At 42.4% G+C, this 17437-nt stretch overlaps 1 protein-coding gene across 1 annotated transcript; it reads left to right on the forward strand.

Annotated features, from left to right (window-relative positions):
• The first annotated feature begins 1316 nt into the window (after positions 1 to 1316).
• LOC309397792 (putative P2Y purinoceptor 10) lies at positions 1317 to 12165 on the forward strand. Its single transcript, XM_081964141.1, has 3 exons — positions 1317 to 1375; positions 9806 to 11376; positions 11541 to 12165. Exons 1-2 carry the CDS (start codon positions 1362 to 1364, stop codon positions 10833 to 10835), a joined length of 1044 nt encoding a protein of 347 aa, XP_081820267.1. The 5' UTR covers positions 1317 to 1361; the 3' UTR covers positions 10836 to 11376; positions 11541 to 12165.
• Positions 12166 to 17437: the final 5272 nt, after the last annotated feature.

A 17437-nucleotide genomic window follows, 5' to 3' on the forward strand; every position in this document is an offset into this window, starting at 1 on the left:
TGATTGTTCTCACTATCAGAAAATTCCTCCTTATCTCCAGGTTGAATCTCTCCTTGGTCAGTTTCCATGCACGCCGATTTCACCTTCTGTTTGGTGATTGGTGCAGGTAAAGTCCCGTCCAAATCATTTATCTACCTATATGGGATAAAGTTGCCACTATCAATTCAATGTAGACCCAGACTTTCCGCTCCCCCCCCCCAGGAATCTGGAACACTCCTTTCTATATTATCCCGATAACACCCCTGCGAGGTAGGCTAGTGAGCCACCATGGTAGAAGGCGAACCTCTCCCCTGCTCTCCCTAGTCCTATTCCAACTCTGTACAGGTAGTCCTCGACTTACAACAGTTCATTGAGTGACCATCAAAGTTACAATGGCACTGAAAGAAGTGAATTACGACCATTTTTCACACTTGTGACCATTACAGAATCCTTGGCCACTGACTCACATTCATGACGGTTGCAATGTCCCAGGGGGTCCGTCATGTGATTCCCCCCTTGTTGACCGTCCGACAAGCCAAGTCCATGGGGAAGGGAGATTCACTTAACAACCGTGCTACCAACTTTAACAACTTCAGCGATTTGCTCAACAGCTGTGGCAAGAAAGGTCGCAATACAACAGATCTTAATCAAGCTTTGCTCTAGTCTGGGGCTAAAACACATGAAGAACGGTTGCAGGAACGAAGATTCTCTCTCTCTCTCTCTCTCTTTCCACTTACTCTCTGGAAACAAATACTGTGGGGGTAAGACACCCCTAATATCCCTTGGGGGTTGTGTTCTGTTACAATACAGCCTGTTGTGCCTTAAAATGGCTTCTACTGTACTGCCTTAAAATGGCTTCTACTGTAAAGTGCAGTGGAGTAATGGCTTCACAGTACTCCACAAGGGTGCTCCATTTCCCCCTATAAATAAATACATGGGCAACGCTGGGTTGTTAGCACTAGTTTGAAAATAAAAAGAGTTCTGTCTACATGTTAAGTATTACATTGTCTTCACCCTGATTTCCTGAGTGAACTTCTGACACCAACAGAAACACTATTGCTGGGAGGAGCCGTCTCAACTGAGATTGCTGTATCTTGCAGTTACAAAAATGACTGTAACCAGGTGTCCATTCAGGCTTTGCATCGTCTCAAGCACCAGAAGGCTTCATCGTTTGATGGAATTCTTGCCTATACTCTTATTTCTGTGGTAACATGCAAACTTCTCTTCTTCTTTAACTTCCTGCAAAAAGAACCTTGTTTAGTTTCAATAACAAAATCCAATCAACGGCCTTTCCTTTCCTCTATGAGTCACTCTGCAAAAAGAGAACAAGCCAAGAATTTGCTATCCGGAGGTTGCCTTTTCTACATCCCTCGATTTTGCTGATGCTCCAAATGAGGTAAGATTTTTTTTTTCAGAATTTGAAGCGTGGAATTCCAAACAAGGTAGATTTTGTTCCCCCCTCCCCCTCTGCAGTTTTGCAAGAATGTTCCTCTTTAGTTAGGCAAAAAAAAAATATGCAACAAAGATCTTGTTTTTGTAAGATCAGGTTGATCTCTGTCTGATTGGCTGCCCTTGTGAAAGTTGGAACAAGCAAATATACCAATTTAGAATAGAACAGAATAGCATTCTTTATTGGCCAAGTGTGATTGGACACAATCAAGGAATTTGTCTTTGGTGCAGATGCTCTCAGTGTACATAAAGAAAAATAAAATAGAATACATTCATCAAGAATCATAAGATACAACCACTTAGTGATAGTCATAGGTTACTAATAAGCAATCAAATGGTAGTAGGAAACAAATAAAACAATATAAATTTTAAAGATACAAGCAACACGGCTATAGTCATAAGCGGGAAGAGATAGGTACTAAGAATGAAGAAAATAATAATAATAGTAATACAGTCTTCGTAGGTAATATGACAGCGTTGAGGGAATTATTTGTTTAGCAGAGTGATGGCATTCGGGAAAAACTGTCCTTGTATCTTGTCGTTGTGGTGTGCAGTGCCCTATAGCGTTGTTTTGAGGGTAGAAGTTGAAACAATTTATGTCCAGGATGTGAGGGGTCTGAAGTTATTCTTCTGACTCGTGCAGTATACAGATCCTCAATGGATGGAAGGCAGGTTGGCAGCCATTGTTTTTGCTGCAGTTCTAATTATCCTCTGAAGTCTGTGTCTGTCTTGATGGGTTGCAGAGCCAAAGCAGACAGTTATGGAGGTGCAGATGACAAGACTCAATAATTTCTCTGTAGAACAGAATCAGCAGCTCCTTGGACAGTTTGAACTTCTGAGTTGGTGCAGGAAGAGCATTCTTTGTTGTGCTTTTTTGATGACATTTTTGATATTGGGGGTCCATTTTAAGCCAATTTATGCCTATCCTGCAAATTTGGGGAGACTGTAGCCAAAATAAGCACAAGGAGTGAAACTGTGTTTTAACGGGGGTACAAAAGGATAAAACTATGGAAGAGGGAATCTAGTTTCTTGGGTCCAGTGGAACAGAAGAGGGTTAGGGTTAAAAAAGGCACATTTCTAAACTCCCACTGACAACATTTTAAGGAAAGAGACCTGGAGAATGTCCATCCTAGCCAGGAGAGGCAGTCCTGCAAATGACTTGGCCGTGCCTGAACCATATAGGGATGTGTTTCTCAACCTTGGCAGTTTGAAGATATGTGGACCTCAACTCCCAGAATAGCTGCTATATAGAATATCAGAGTTGGAAGGGACCTTGGAGGTCTTCTAGTCCAACCTCCTGCTTAGGCAGGAAACCCTACATCACTTCAGACAAATGGTTATCCAACATCTTCTTTAAAACTTCCAATGTTGGAACATTCAGAACTTTGGGAGGCAAGTTGTTCCACTGATTAATTGTTCTGACTGTCAGGAAATTTCTCCTCAGTTCCAAGTTGCTTCTCTCCTTGATTAGCTTCCACCCATTGCTTCTTGTTCTACCCTCAGGTGCCTTGGAGAATAGTTTGACTCCCTCTTCTTTGTGGCAACCCCTGAGATATTGGAACACTGCTATCATGTCTCTCCTAGTCCTTCTTTTCATTAAACTAGACATACCCAGTTCCTGCAACCGTTCTTCATATGTTTTAGCCTCCAGTCCCCTAATCCTCTTTGTTGCTCTTCTCTGCACTCTTTCTAGAGTCTCCACATCTTTTCTACATCGTGGTGATCAAAACTGAATGCATTATTCCAAGTGTGGCCTTACCAAGGCATTATAAAGTGGTATTAACCCTTCACGTGATCTTGATTCTATCCCTCTGTTGGTGCAACCTAGAACTGTGTTGGCTTTTTTGGCAGCTGCTGCACATGGCTGGCTCATATTTAAATGGTTGTCCACTAGGACTCCAAGATTCCTCTCACAGTTACTACTATTGAGCAAGGGACCACATATATTGTACCTGTGCATTTTATTTTTCTTGCCTAAATGTAGAACCTTACTTTTTGTAATTCTGAGAGTTGAAGTCCACACATCTTCAAACTGCTAAGGTTGAGAAACACCGACATAGGTCTTTTAAAGATTATAACTGGCGACTTGAATTGCACCCAGAAATAAATTAGGAGCTGGTGCCGTTCATGCAACAACTGTGTAATATGGACAAACCAAGGGACACTTATCCCTGCATGAGCTACCACATTTCTGAACCACTTGTAACTACTAGCCCCACATAGTGTACATTGCAATAATCCCACTAGGAAATGAGCAAGGATTGGCTGTGAGCAGGGCCTGCCAGTCCAGGAATGGGCGCCATTGGCACACAAGATACAACTGGGGGGGCCATCACCCACAGGTATCCCTGCCCCTTAAGCAGAACTGATGAATTGCCAAGTCCAGTTTTTTTTGGAATAGATGCTCACCAGGATCGCGCTTTGCATTTCAACAACATAAATTTAAATAAATTCTGATATTTATCAGATTGCAGAAGGAAGGTGTATCACATGTGGCACAAAATCGATTTTGTCCAAATGCTGCATGCAGACCTTCCTGTATTCCAAATCAGAAATCTGCCAAAATTACAGGCACCGTTAACTAACATGAACTCTTTGAGAGCACATACTCTTTATAGATTAAAACGTTTTTATAGCCACGGTGAGCCTCTCAATAAAGATCAGATACCACAATAAATAGGTGATACGCTACGGTAGCCTTTTCAATATCAGCTCAAATCTCTTTTGGGTAATAGCTAGATAGATAATGTATTAACTGATTAGTCTTATGACCATATCAAAAATATAAAACAAAATACAGGATCTAATTCCAGGGTAAAATAGATAGTAGAATTCTGGGCAGAGGTGGAGATGGTGAGCTATTTTATACAACAAATGTGGAAAACTTTTTGCATTGCTTATTCCTCCCCCTTTTAGTATTAAATCGACTACCGGCCTCAAAGGGTATGGATTGTAATTTTAGCATAGTTAGACCATGTATAAATGACAGGGTGAATTTTATCATAGATTTTAGTTGTTGTTTATGATTTTCGTCTAGACTTTTTAATTGTGTATTAATTGAGTGGTTTTTTTATTTCTTCTGGCCTCTGTCTCATGTCTGTAATAAATTGAATTGAATTGAATTCTGGGCAATAGAAATATTAGAACTTTGGCAATTCAGCCTTGTACAAATTATGAGAATACTTCATTATTCAAGAACATCCAAAAGGAATTTCAAAAGATTATAGGTCATTGTTGTCATTTAAGATGGGAAAGCTATCGGATGGAAGCTTGCGTTACTGATCTTGGCAATCCTATGCAGGAGACAAATTGGCAGCATTTATAGAAACCAGTTTCACTTCACTTCAGTTTCAGTACAAGACGTGAAGTGGAAAATTAAACATTGTTGGTATTTGACTCCTATTAGCCTGGCTCATATATATTAAAATCATTCTCCCAAATGAGGTTGCCTAAATTTGTTTTTTGTGGTTTTTTTTTCATTTGTGGTGGTCACCAGATATAGCCCCTTGGTGAAAAGTTTTTGAATAGGCAAGTAACATCACTAAGCAAAAAAACTGAATGTTCTCCACAGTTAAGGTTATTTACAAGACTAAACCATGAGCTTAAAAATAAAGAATGGATTCATCTATTTAATTTTAGCAACCCAAACAATAATGGTGTAACATCAGAGAACTCTAGGTCATATAACAATTGAGTTGCAATTAGCAAGGCCTCTTCAATTGCCACATTAGGGAAAAAAATCACAGGTTGAGTTAAGGAAATTAAATGTCAGATGCAGGGACCACAATTTTATCAAACGTGGTTGGACATTATAGTTTAATTTTTTCCTCTTCTGTTCAATCGTGTCTGATTTTTAAAAACTGCTGGAGAAGTCCTAGAAGTTCCTTCCTAATAAGGTTTTTCAGACGTGGTTTGCCATTCTCTCCTTCTTGGGGCTGAGAGAAAGTGACTGGCTCCAAGTCACTCAGATGGCTTTGTTTCTAAAGCGATATTAGAACTAATATATAGAATTATATATTATATAATAATATATATATATTATTTTTCCTCATTATATGTATCTTGGATTCATGTTAATATAGCTACCTGACAATGTGTGAAATAAAACTTAAAAAGTTACACACACACAGCTTCGTTGCTCTGCTGCCCCTCCTTTTAAGGCATGAACTGATCTAAAAAAGAGTTTTTGAAATTAACATGCAGCTTCAGGTTGTTGTTTTTTTCTTTGTTTGTTCCTGTTCTGGAAACCAAACATGAAACATCCCTTGGGTGCATGTCCTGCCCAGAGATGGTATTCTATTTTCTTCACTATTGGTTCGATAGGCAGGAGAGCACGCACGTCTGAGCATGTGCAGCGTGGGTGGGCGGAGCCTCATGCCACTGTCGCTACCAGTTCGCCCAAACCGATGCAAACCAGCAGCATACCATATCTGGCCCTGCCTGTCAGTCACATCTTATGAAAAGTCTCTGTGGGCTGTTTTGTAAGGGAAGGCCATTGCTGCTTGCATGCTACTCAAGGAGGCATCGTCCCAGATTAACACAAAAGCAACGATCAACCAGCAAACAATACTCCCAATCAAGGAACTACCGTCTCACACAAACTAACACTAAATAACAGCCTAAACAAGGAACCACCAAAATACTGCTGCCAATGACAGGGAAAGGCACTAGTACAGGGGTGTCAAACTCGATTTCATCATCAGGGTTGTGTTTGACCTGCGGTGTGTGTGTGTGTGTGTGTGTGTGTGTGTGTGTGTGAGGGGGCGTGGCCAGCTCAACATCATTCATGTTGGGGGCGCCTGTGGTGAGTTGGGCACTCTGCTAGTGAAAACAGGTTCCCAAGCTCCGTTTTCAGCTGTGATGGTCTCCTGCAATCCTTTGGCAGTGAAAACAGAGCTTGGGAGGGCTGTGTGTGGCCCTCCTGAGCTCCGTTTTTGCTGGCAGAGGCACCGCAGGCCAGTCTTTCGCTGTTTCCAGGGTGACCCCACGGGTCAGATCTAAGCATCCCATGGGCCAGCTCCGACTCCGGGCCTTGGGTTTGACACCCCTGCGCTATTATATAAAGAGAAAGCAAACCCACTCCTAGCACTGATGTTACCTAGTTGTGTAATGAAAGAAAACAACCAAGCTCAGAGAGCACCAAGGACCCCACAGTCCTCCTCCTCCTCCTCCTCCTCCTCTTCCTCCTCCTCCTCCTCCTCCTCCTCCTCGCAAACCTCACTCCCTTTCAGCATTTAATCAAACTCCGAACTTGACTGCAGAAAATACGACTTCAGCAACAGAGCGGTCAATGCCTGGAATGCACTACCTGACTCTGTGGTTTCTTCTCCTAACACCCATAACTTTAACCTTAGACTGTCTAGCTTAGACCTCACCCCATTTTTAAGAGGTCAGTAGGGGCATGCACCACCATGCCTACCGTCCCTGTCCTAATGTCCCCTTGTATTCGTATCCATTTCTTGTATTCATAATCATGTCTATACTTATAACTGTTACCTTATACATGCTTGACAAATAAATAAATAAAATAAAAATTGAATAATATAAAATGTATGCCGTTACCTAGTTGAGTTATGAGATGTTTGCAAGAAAAACAACCAAGCTCAGAGAGCATCAAGTATCCTGAGAGACAAATATTCTCTTCTATTAAGCTCTTAGCTGTAGAATAGAAGTTGCATTCAGACAGCTATTGGTAAGAGCCAGCTCAAAAAGTAACTCAAGTAGAATGCATTTGTGGCCAATGACAATCTTGAGTGTATTCATTATAATTTAATGCCCCAGGGAGAGAGAAATCACAGGCGCCCTTTCACCAACATGCAACAGGAGAATCATTTTCCCCAGAGGTGTCGTTATGTAAAGCAGAAGCTGGAAATTTGATTTTTATTGACTTCCTGCCTGAGTGATGGAATTGAAGCTGCCGTCTTAATAAGAATTAATTGGCAAAGACGCTAAACAGGATATACTCTCGAATGGTGTGCAACGGCAATTTAGTAAATAGGAAATGCATGAACAGAGGGGTAGTTTGGAAGGAGAGTTACAACAATTTACAGGCTGGGCAAAATGACTCCACCATCCTCAAGCAGCAAAAGGGTTTTCCTTTTCCTTTTTGGTAAGGACTTTATTAAAATCACCGACGTTTTTCAAGGAAGTGTGTTTCCCATAGGCTAGGCCTGTGGTGGTGAAACTATAGCATGTGCAGCCATATTTGGGAGCATGCCAAACGTTAGCTACGTCATGCATGTGCGCCAGAGCTGGCGGCCTCCAGAGGCTGGAGAGGACGAAAAATGGCCCCAAGGGCCCAACCGGAAGTTTGAACTTCTGGTTGGGCTGTTGGGGCCATTTTTCACGCTCCCCAGCCTTGGTCCCAAAGGGCCAACCAGAAGTTCATAAATGATCCATTTCTGGCTTCCGGAGGGCCTCTGGGGGCCAGGAAAGGTCATTTTCGCCCTCCCCAGGCTTCAGGAAAGCCTCCGGAGCCTGGGCAGGGGTCACGCGCACATTAACACACACAATTTGGGCACGCCGTAAGAAAAAGGCTCGCCATCACTGGGTTGGGCTAATGCGGTGGATGGTCGGTGTGCGAAAATGGAAAGATTGTAATAAAAATCACTGCCCAAAGATGGCCGCTATCACTTAAATGACATCTTGAGAGATTAGAAACATTCACGAAATTGCCAACAACCGTTCCAAGATGAAGCTTCCAAATTTAGAGAAGAAGATAATAAAAGCCAGATCATGCTGGAACTTTTCTTGCAAACCCCTTGTAGATTTTGTGCTCAAGATCGAAAAGAAATGAACTCTTGATGCTGGGCTTTGCTGATTCATAGAGATTGTTGTCGCAGATATGGCTAGCATTTGTGTGTGTGTGTGTGTGTTTTAAATTCAAGTATTTTATTAGGTTATCAAAATATAAAATACAGAAATACGACAAAAAAGAAAATCTATGGGAAAAGAGGAAAATGTATAGATTAAAGAGGAGAAGAAAAAGAAAAGTATTAATTTCCGATTCCTTTTGACGCAATAGAATAAGGTAATAATGCAGCCTTGACTTTTTAACCTTTACATAATAAGATATACTAGCCATTTCTACAACAAGACTATCCAATTAGCAAAATCCAAAATCAAAGTTTCATTTCCCCACCCCACCCCAAGCATAAAGTCCAAAAGTGGTTTCCAATTAGACACAGAAGTGACTAGTACTTGGTAACCTAGTAAAGTTAAATGTTAAGCTTGTAATTTTATTTGCCCCCAACATGAGTGACGTTGAATTGGCCACACCCACCCTGGCCACGTCCACCCCAGTCCCCCAAGGTTAAACACCATCCTGATGAGACCCTCAATGAAATTGAGTTTGAGACCCCTGCTCTATACCTACACCTCTCTTCCCTCTGTCTTCCCCTTCCCCATTTTCCTCTCACCTAAACTTCGTTCTTTCTAAATTTGAAAAGAAGCCAAAAACTAAGATTTATTTGCTGCTGCTTCTTCATCCCCTTTCTCCTTCTCTTCTTAACGGTTTCGGTTCCTTCAGTAAAAGGAGAGGAAGCTGCAATGGTGTTACTAAAATACAATTCCATGTCAAAAAACACTTTGCAATATAATAATATTACAATTATGAAGTGGTATATAAGTCTCAGTGCTATTACTAGTGTCTTAGGAGCCCTGATGGTGCAGTGGTTAAATTGCAGTATTGCAGGCAAACTCTGCCCACAGTCTGGAGTTCGATCCTGACAGGGCTCAAGGTTGACTCATCCTTCCATCCTTCCAAGGTCAGTAAAATGAGGACCCAGATTGTTGGGGGCAAGATGCTGACATTGTAAACCACCAAGAGAGTCCTGTATATATTGTATATTTCGGAGTATAAGATGCACCTTCCCCCCCCAAAAAAGAGGGTGAAAATCTGGGTGCATCTTTTACACTGAATGCAGCATTTTTGGCCTCCTGAAACCCCACTCCCTTCACAAAAATGGATGTGCAGAGGGTTTGGGATGCCTGCTCCTGGGAGCTGGAGAGGGCAAAAACAAGAAAAAAAACAGGCTTTCCAACCCCACTCCAGGAGCACTCTACAAGCCTCCCAAAGCCTATGCATGCCCTGTTATTTGCAAAAAAGGGGCCCGTTTTTTTGCTCGTTTTGGGCCCACGCCACCCCCAGGAGCACTTTAAAGGCCTCTCAAACTCTCTGCGTGCCCCATTTTTCACAAGAAAACAAGGCGTGCAGAGGGTTTGGGAGGCCTGCAGAGTGCAAAAACTTTGTTTTTAAATTTACCTCTTCAAAATCTTGGTGCGTCTTATACTCCGGTGCATCTTATAGTCCGGAAATTACGTTAAGTCTAAGTGCTACTCCCAGTGGTTTAATAAATGTGCCATCCTTTCCTTACAGGGGCCAGAATCTCTCCAAAGGTGGAACTTTTCCAAGTCCTTTCCTCTTCAATGGAACTGAGATGCTGGGAAGCCCAGGTATGAACTGCTCGGAACCCGGAAGAGCTTTCCAACACACCTTTTATGCTGTCACCTACACCATCATCTTCGTCCCAGGCCTCCTGACCAACAGCATTGCTCTCTGGATGCTCTGCCCCTTTATCCGAAAGCAAAACAAAGCCATCATCTTCCTGCTGAATCTGGCCACCGCGGACTTCATTCACGTCCTCTCCTTACCTCTGCGGATTTATTACTACGTCAACTACAGGTGGCCCTTCGGACTCTTCCTCTGCCAGCTTTGCTTCTACCTGAAGTACCTGAACATGTACGCCAGCATTTGCTTCCTCACCTGCATCAGCGTGCAGCGGTGCCTCTTCCTGCTCCATCCCTTCAAGGCCAAAAATTGGAAGAAGCGCTACGATGTCGCCATCTCGGCCGCCGTCTGGTTGGTGGTCGGTGTAGCTTGCCTGGCCTTCCCTTTGCTGAGAAACACCGGGAGTTCGGAAACCTGCTTCTCTGATCTCAACATTGAGAAGTTCCAGAACAAGGCGGCTGTGATCGGGATGCTGATGGCGGCTGAACTGGTTGGGTTTTTGTTCCCTCTGGCCATCATCGGTTACTGTACTTCCAAAACCAGGGCGTCCCTCCGGGAACACCAAATGCCTTTGCAAAACACCGGCGAAAAACAGAAGGCGCTACGGATGGTGTCCATGTGCGCCGTGGTGTTTTTTGTCTGCTTCGCCCCCTATCACCTCATGTTTTTCTTCTTCATGTTGGTGAAGGAAGACGTGGTGAAGGGTTGCACTGTAAAACAAGGTGTCTTGTATCTGCACCCCTTCTTCTTAAGCCTGGCCAGTTTCAATTGCTGTTTGGATCCATTCTTGTATTTCTTTGCGACCTCGGAATTCCACGATCGGATACCAAGCTACAGGAGCTTGTCCTTCCGAAGTCGTTTGTTAAGCAAGGAAAGCACCGCTTCGGTGAAGGGATAAATTAGGTGGATTTCAGGCAGGACAGAGAATTGGGGCGTCTAGAGGAGGGGCCCTAAGCTCTTGTAGTTCAGATTATGTCGCCTGATATCCTGTAGCACAGGGGGACCTCAAACTTTTTAAACAGGAGGCCAATTTGCGGTCCCTCAGACTGCTGTGGGGCCAGACTGGCTGGGTGGGTGTGGCTAGGTGGTCATGTGATTGGGTGGGTGTGGCTAGGTGGGCATGTGACCAGGTGGGCATGCCAATTTAGCAGTCCATTAAACAATGCTCACAAATTGAACTTTAATTTGTTATGCTCCTACGGGTAGAAAGCATGTTAGTGAAGGGATGTGGCTGCCTTGACAGTGGGGGTGTCCATCTCTCTCTCTCTCTCTCTCTCTCTCTCTCTCTCTCTATCTATCTATCTATCTATCTATCTCTCCCTCCCTCTCTCTTTCTCCCTTCTCTCTGCAGGCTGGGGAGGCCCGGGGGGTAGGTGGGGTGAGGTGGGTAGGGCAGCCTTGTGGTCCCTTGCGGGCTGGATTAATGGCTTCAGTGGGCCGTGTCCAGCCCCTAGACCATAGTTTGAGGACCCCTGTTGAGTGGGCTGACATACCCCATCAGAGGAACGTTGTCAGGCCTGCAAGCCATCTTTTCTTTTGGATCTCAGGCCTGCCACACTTTCTATTATTCTACTATGCATTTTATATTGTGGGAAAATGGGAGCAGGGGGGGGATTGTTGGAGTTAGATGATAGGTAGCCATAACAACATTCTTTCTAGAAAGAAGATAGATTGGAACTTTGCAGAATCCTTTGCCTCGGACTCTGATTTACTTTTGGATGCTATTTGGAACCCTGACATTCGTTTGCTTAGTTTTGGTCGGTCAGTGGAGCGGATAGCTGGTTGGGTTCGTACCACATGATAGATCAGCGGTTCCTAATCTGTTTTGTGGAAGTCATTTAATGGGAAGTTGCAGGAGTCAAAGCAGCTGTAGACGATACAGGCCTGGCTCTAAGTTAACATTGTGGTCTTCAGAAACATTCAGCAACAATCTAGAAGTCCTCATGAAGAGAAAAGCCGGGATCTGTAGCACCGTGTTTTACAAGCCACAAGGATGGGATTCACATCCGATGGCCTGTTTTCCTTTCATTTTTTTTTCTACGACCTTAGCCTGACACGCATCATTTCCAATCAAGAATCTCAGAACTGGGTGGGGATGATTGAATGTTAAGCTACCCAAACCCAACACAGCTCTTTAGAAGACATGCATTTCTTACTCCCGGACCTGCGCAAATCTTTGTAAATATGTACATATTCTGCAAGTAAACCAAATAACCTCTCTGAATAGGAAAATAAATAAAAGAACTGCTCTGAAAGAGAAAGAAAACAAGGCGCCTCTTTGTCAGTTATGTTCACTGCTTTTCAAAGAGCAGAGTCTACACTGCATCGGGGAGAGGGGGCGGTTTATAAATCGAATAAATGAAATGAATGAAATGCATCAACTCATCCCTATCGTAATCGTGGGATCTGGGTAACTAGGCACTTTCAAATATATGGCCTATGTTCTGGTTTCCATATGTATATGTGGGGGTTTTGGGGGGGTTCTTTCTCTTCGTTATTTCTTTCTTTTTTGTCTTTTTCATTCAGGTGCATCCTGTGGGTTATTCTTAACCTTTCTTTCTTTTTTACAGCCAGCCACTGACAGGAAATACTTGCCATGTTACTTTTACAAAGGAAAGGAGTCACATTTCATGCCTCCCACTGCCTATCCGTGGCCAAAACGTTTTTAAAAAGCAAGCAAATCTAAAGAGTGACAATGGCATAGTATTATGAATATACACCAATGGTTGAGAGGAACTGAAAATCCAATTTTAAGAGTCTTTTTTTTTAATGTGATTGTTTTCTACATTATTAGCCAATCGTCACAACTGTCCTGAATGACATTACAATTCTATACTGTGCCTATAGAGGGGATGTAAAGGATCATAAAGACTAAAACTATAATTTTATACTTTGGACCACTGACTTATGGAGAATCTATTTAGATAGATACATTTTACTTGGAAATAAACCCTGCTTCATTTATTACACATCTAAAGCTTTTTCTAACTAGTGTCTGGTCACTAGTTGGACCTGGTACATCCTTTTTCATCTAGATGACATTCTTTTCATACCATCCCAACCCATCAGTAAATTAGCCTTAACTCAACTGTATCTACACTGCTGTTAAACTACATTTAATAACAATAGCACTTAGATTTATATACTGCTTCACAGTTCTTTATAGCCTTCTCTAAGTGGTTTACAGAATCAGCATTCACCCCCAACAATCTGGGTCCTCATTTTACCCACCTCGGAAGGATGGAAGGCTGAGTCAATCTTGAGCCTGGTGAGATTCGAACTGCCAAATTGCAGGCAGCTGGCAGTCAGCAGAAGTAGCCTGCAGTACTGCACTCTAACCACTGCGCTCTTAATGTCCCTATTGTTCTTATTCAACCCAGGCCAGCCAAAAGATTTGTCAAATATGTCTAGTATCTGCAAACATCTCCTTCATTCATCAAAACAATGAAAAGCATCTTGCCCTGGACATTCAGCCTACTTTAGAGATGGGTGCAACATTGCGATGCATCCAGTAAAAGGGTAGGATTTGTTACCGGGATGGCAAAATACTACTTGTATCACATGGACCATACAAAGAGAATACAAAAGTAAATATTTGGGAAATTAGGGAGGGGAAAAGGGAAGTAGATAGTGGGGGAAAGCAAAGGGGGGGGGGGGAGAAAAAAGGCATTGACTTCCAACTTCCTTTGGTGCAGCAGAATAAGGCATTAAAATCTACTCTCAACTTTTTACTTTTTCATGATAATAGAAACTAGCCATTTCTATAACAACAAATCCATCTAATTGGTAAAACCCTAAATCAATGTTTCATTTTTTTCCACCTTAAGCACAAAGTCCAGTAGTGGTTTCCAAGTAGAAATAAAGGCATTTGTGTTTTTTTTTCTTTAATCAAAACAGTCAATTTAGCCATCTTTCCTAACTCCATCAATTTTTGCAGCCATTCGTCCATTGTGGGGATCGAGGCAACCTTCCATTTCTGTGCATAGTGTAGTTTTGCTGCTACACTATCGATTCTGTCCTTGAAGAAGGCTGTCACCTTACTTATAGAGAGACCTGGACTCAAGGTGCAAAGCAAAATGATTATTGTCCACTCATCAAAGCAAGAGAGCCAGTTTAGTATAATGATTAAAGCACCAGGAACGGGGTGAAAGTGAGTTCTAGTCCCACCTTAGGTGAACAAAGCCATCTGGATGACCTTGGGCCAGTCCCTTTCCCTCAGCCCCGAAGGAGAAAGCAATGACAAGCCACTTCTGCAAAATCTGGCCAAGAAAACTGCAAGACCTTATTGTTCTGACCGAGGCTTCTTCCCAAGAGCCTGAAGCAAACTCCTGGTCCTGACAAAAAACCCTTTTATTAATTTGCTGTGAATGCTGCTCATCCACATCCAGCAAAGTCTTTCAAGGGAGGATTTACAGTCACAGACCTTATCTGACTTGGAGAGCTGACAGGCTGATATCTGCAAAACTTGGCAAGGAGTCTCAGAGACTCACGAAGCAATTAAGCGAACTAATTGTCTCCTGCAAACTCCACTCTCCTTTCGCTCCTCTTTTATTTCCTCTGGGAGGGGCCATTCATCCTCCACCTGTGGCCTTCCTCCCAAGTTGACCCCTGTTCTTTAGCTGTTCCCTTCGTCTGGCAACTCTGCGCATGCGCACACTGGGAACAGGCTCCAGCTGTTCATCTGCCTCACTGATGTCTGACTCTGAAGGCAGCTGATAACAGTCAGACGGCCCTGGCCCCCTCTCTGCCTCTGACACAGAGCCCTCATCAGAGCCTTCCCCAGACTCCAGGACTGGCCCATCTTCCTCCCCAACCTCCTCACTGTCCGAATCTGCTGCCAGCTCTGCTCGCCAGTGGCAGGCCACAACACTCGACAAGACTGACTTGAAGGCACACAAACACACCTCAGCAAGACACATGTCAGCAAGGACGTGACATTTTTCAACATTTACCTATGGTCTATTCTTGGGGCATGTTTTTGTGTGCTGAGATCAAAAATATGCAATCCAGATTGGGTTTTTCTTTCTAAAGTTAAGGAGACTCATCTTTTGACTTTTAACCCCTCACCTTACACCAGTCCTGACAAAAAGGCAATATTTCTACAGTTCTAGAAGTTCTAGAAGTGCATGTTCTATCCAGGCCTGTACAGGTATTCCTCATGACCCTGATTGATCCCACGATTTCTGTTGCTAAGTGAAACATTTGTTAATTTGAGTTTGACCCATGTTACAGACCTTTCTTGCCACAGTTGTTAAGTGAGTCTTTGCATTTGTGAAGTCAGTAACATGGTGGTTAAGTGAATCTGCCCTTACCCATTGACTTTGCTTGTCCGAAGGTCACAAACGTGAATCATGTGATCCCAGGACAATGCAGCAGTCATAAATAAGAACTAGTTGCCAAGCATCTGAATTTGGGGATGCTATAACGGTTGTGTGAAAAATGGGTCATCGGTCCCTTTTTTCAGTGCTGTTGTAACTTTGAACAGTCACTAAATAAACTGTCATAAGTGGAGGACAACCTGTATTTAAGAAATATTTTAATATTTTAAATCCCCTGTGTTAGTTGTTAGTTGAAGCTTAACTCAATACCATTGGGGGAAAAAAATCTTAATATTCCTGATTTTTTCTCCTTGTTGGTCTTCACTGAAAATAAAAGCCCAACCATGGAAAAACATTGTTTATATACTTCAGGAATTTCCCCGCTCCTTTTTCTGGTGATACATCGATGCTTTTTATTGTCCAGGATGGGGACATGGTAAACAAAAAAGTTTGGGAAAGTTTCAAAATACTGTTGATATTCTTCTTACCATTCCTCAGTTACAATAAACATATAAATTCAACTTGTAGATATAAATTAAGCATGGACTGGTTTGTTGATTATGTGCCATCTGGTCACTGTTGATGCTTAGCAAACAAAAATTTTATCCAGTGATCAATTAAGCATAATATAACAATATGAGCAAGAGCAAAAGTTCAGAAGCGTTTTTCTCTGTCTCTCTTTAAACCTAACTACTTACAGCAAGCCCTGGATCAAAATGCATCTTGTAGGACGTTAACATTTCATTTTAAAAAACGAAAGATATAGATTAACAGAGTTGGAAGGGACCTTGTAGGTCATCTCATCCAACCTCCCACCAACCAGGAGACCCTACACCATTTCTGACAGATGGCAGCCCAATCTCTTCTTGAAAGCCTCCAGGGATGAAGCTCCCACAACTTCTGAAGGCAACTTCTGTTCCTTCACTGGTTGATTGTTCTCGCTGTCATAAACTTTCTCCTTATTTCCAGGTTGAATCTCCCCTTGTTCAGTTTCTGTTTTGACGTTCTGATTAAAATAGCCATTTCGTAAGACTGAGAAACGGTTCAGCTTTCAAAATAATTTCTTATTTTACTTTTCCTTCTCTCGGTTTCTAGAATCTAACCAGATACGTATGTCATGTGGATGATCTGTAATATTCCAGACAATATTTGAGATCCCTTCTGTATTTAGCCTTATGTCAGGTTACGTTTCTTTGTTCCTACAATTTCTGCTATTGTTCTATATCTAAATATAGCAATATGATAAACTTGCTTCAGTGATATAAACCCTTACGTTGTCAAAAAAAAGTGATGTCCATGTGGAAGACAATTTCTTCTGTACTGTTTAATCTGTAGCTTTGAGATTAATTACAATAACCACCAAAGGGCCCATTTGTAGCAAACAGAATGAGATATTCTGTAAAGACAGTATATTTACCTGAATGCTGATTCTTCGTACTTAACACTAATGTCTTTTGTCACTATATTTTTCTTTTATCTATTTTACCCTGGACTTATATGCTGTACAGGTAGTCCTTGATTTAAACAGTTCAAAGTTACAACAGTACTGAAAAAAAGTGACTTACGACCATTTTTCACACTTACGTCCGTTGCCGCATCCCCATGGCCATATGACCAAATTTCAGACCGTTGGCAACTGACTCATATTTATGACGGTTGCATAACCGTCCCCCTGGGGAGGGGGGGGTCATACGATGTCCTTTTGTGACCTTCTGACAAGCAAAGTCAATGGGCAAGGAAGATTGTAAAATGGGGCAAAGTTCACTTAACAACTGTCTCGCTTAGCAACAGAAATTCTGGGCTCAGTTGCGATCATAAGTCGAGAAATATCTGTACTTTACTTTTGCGTTACGTTTTTGACATGGCCATAACTCAAATCAATCCATAAACTATTTCTTGTTATGCTTTCTTTCCGCACTTCTGTTGTTTTCCTTCTCTTTCTTCTTATTGTGCATTAGACTGCGTTCGTTTTTATGATCCCTTTTAATACAATTCCTGTCCAAAAAAGCTAAAAGAAATAAAGCAAGTAGGCAGATACAGCAAACTTGGACATGGTGTGAAGAAGTGGGCAGTTTTTTCAAGGCCACGCTATCCTTGTGATGTCATCTGTTGTGTTGGCATCTCTCCAGAAAGCTGTGGCTGTATTTTAAGTGGGGCAGGGAAACAGGAGCCAGGAGGATTT

Source organism: Natrix helvetica (assembly GCF_964273705.1).
Source record: "Natrix helvetica genome assembly, chromosome: 11".
Lineage (NCBI taxonomy): Eukaryota > Metazoa > Chordata > Lepidosauria > Squamata > Natricidae > Natrix > Natrix helvetica.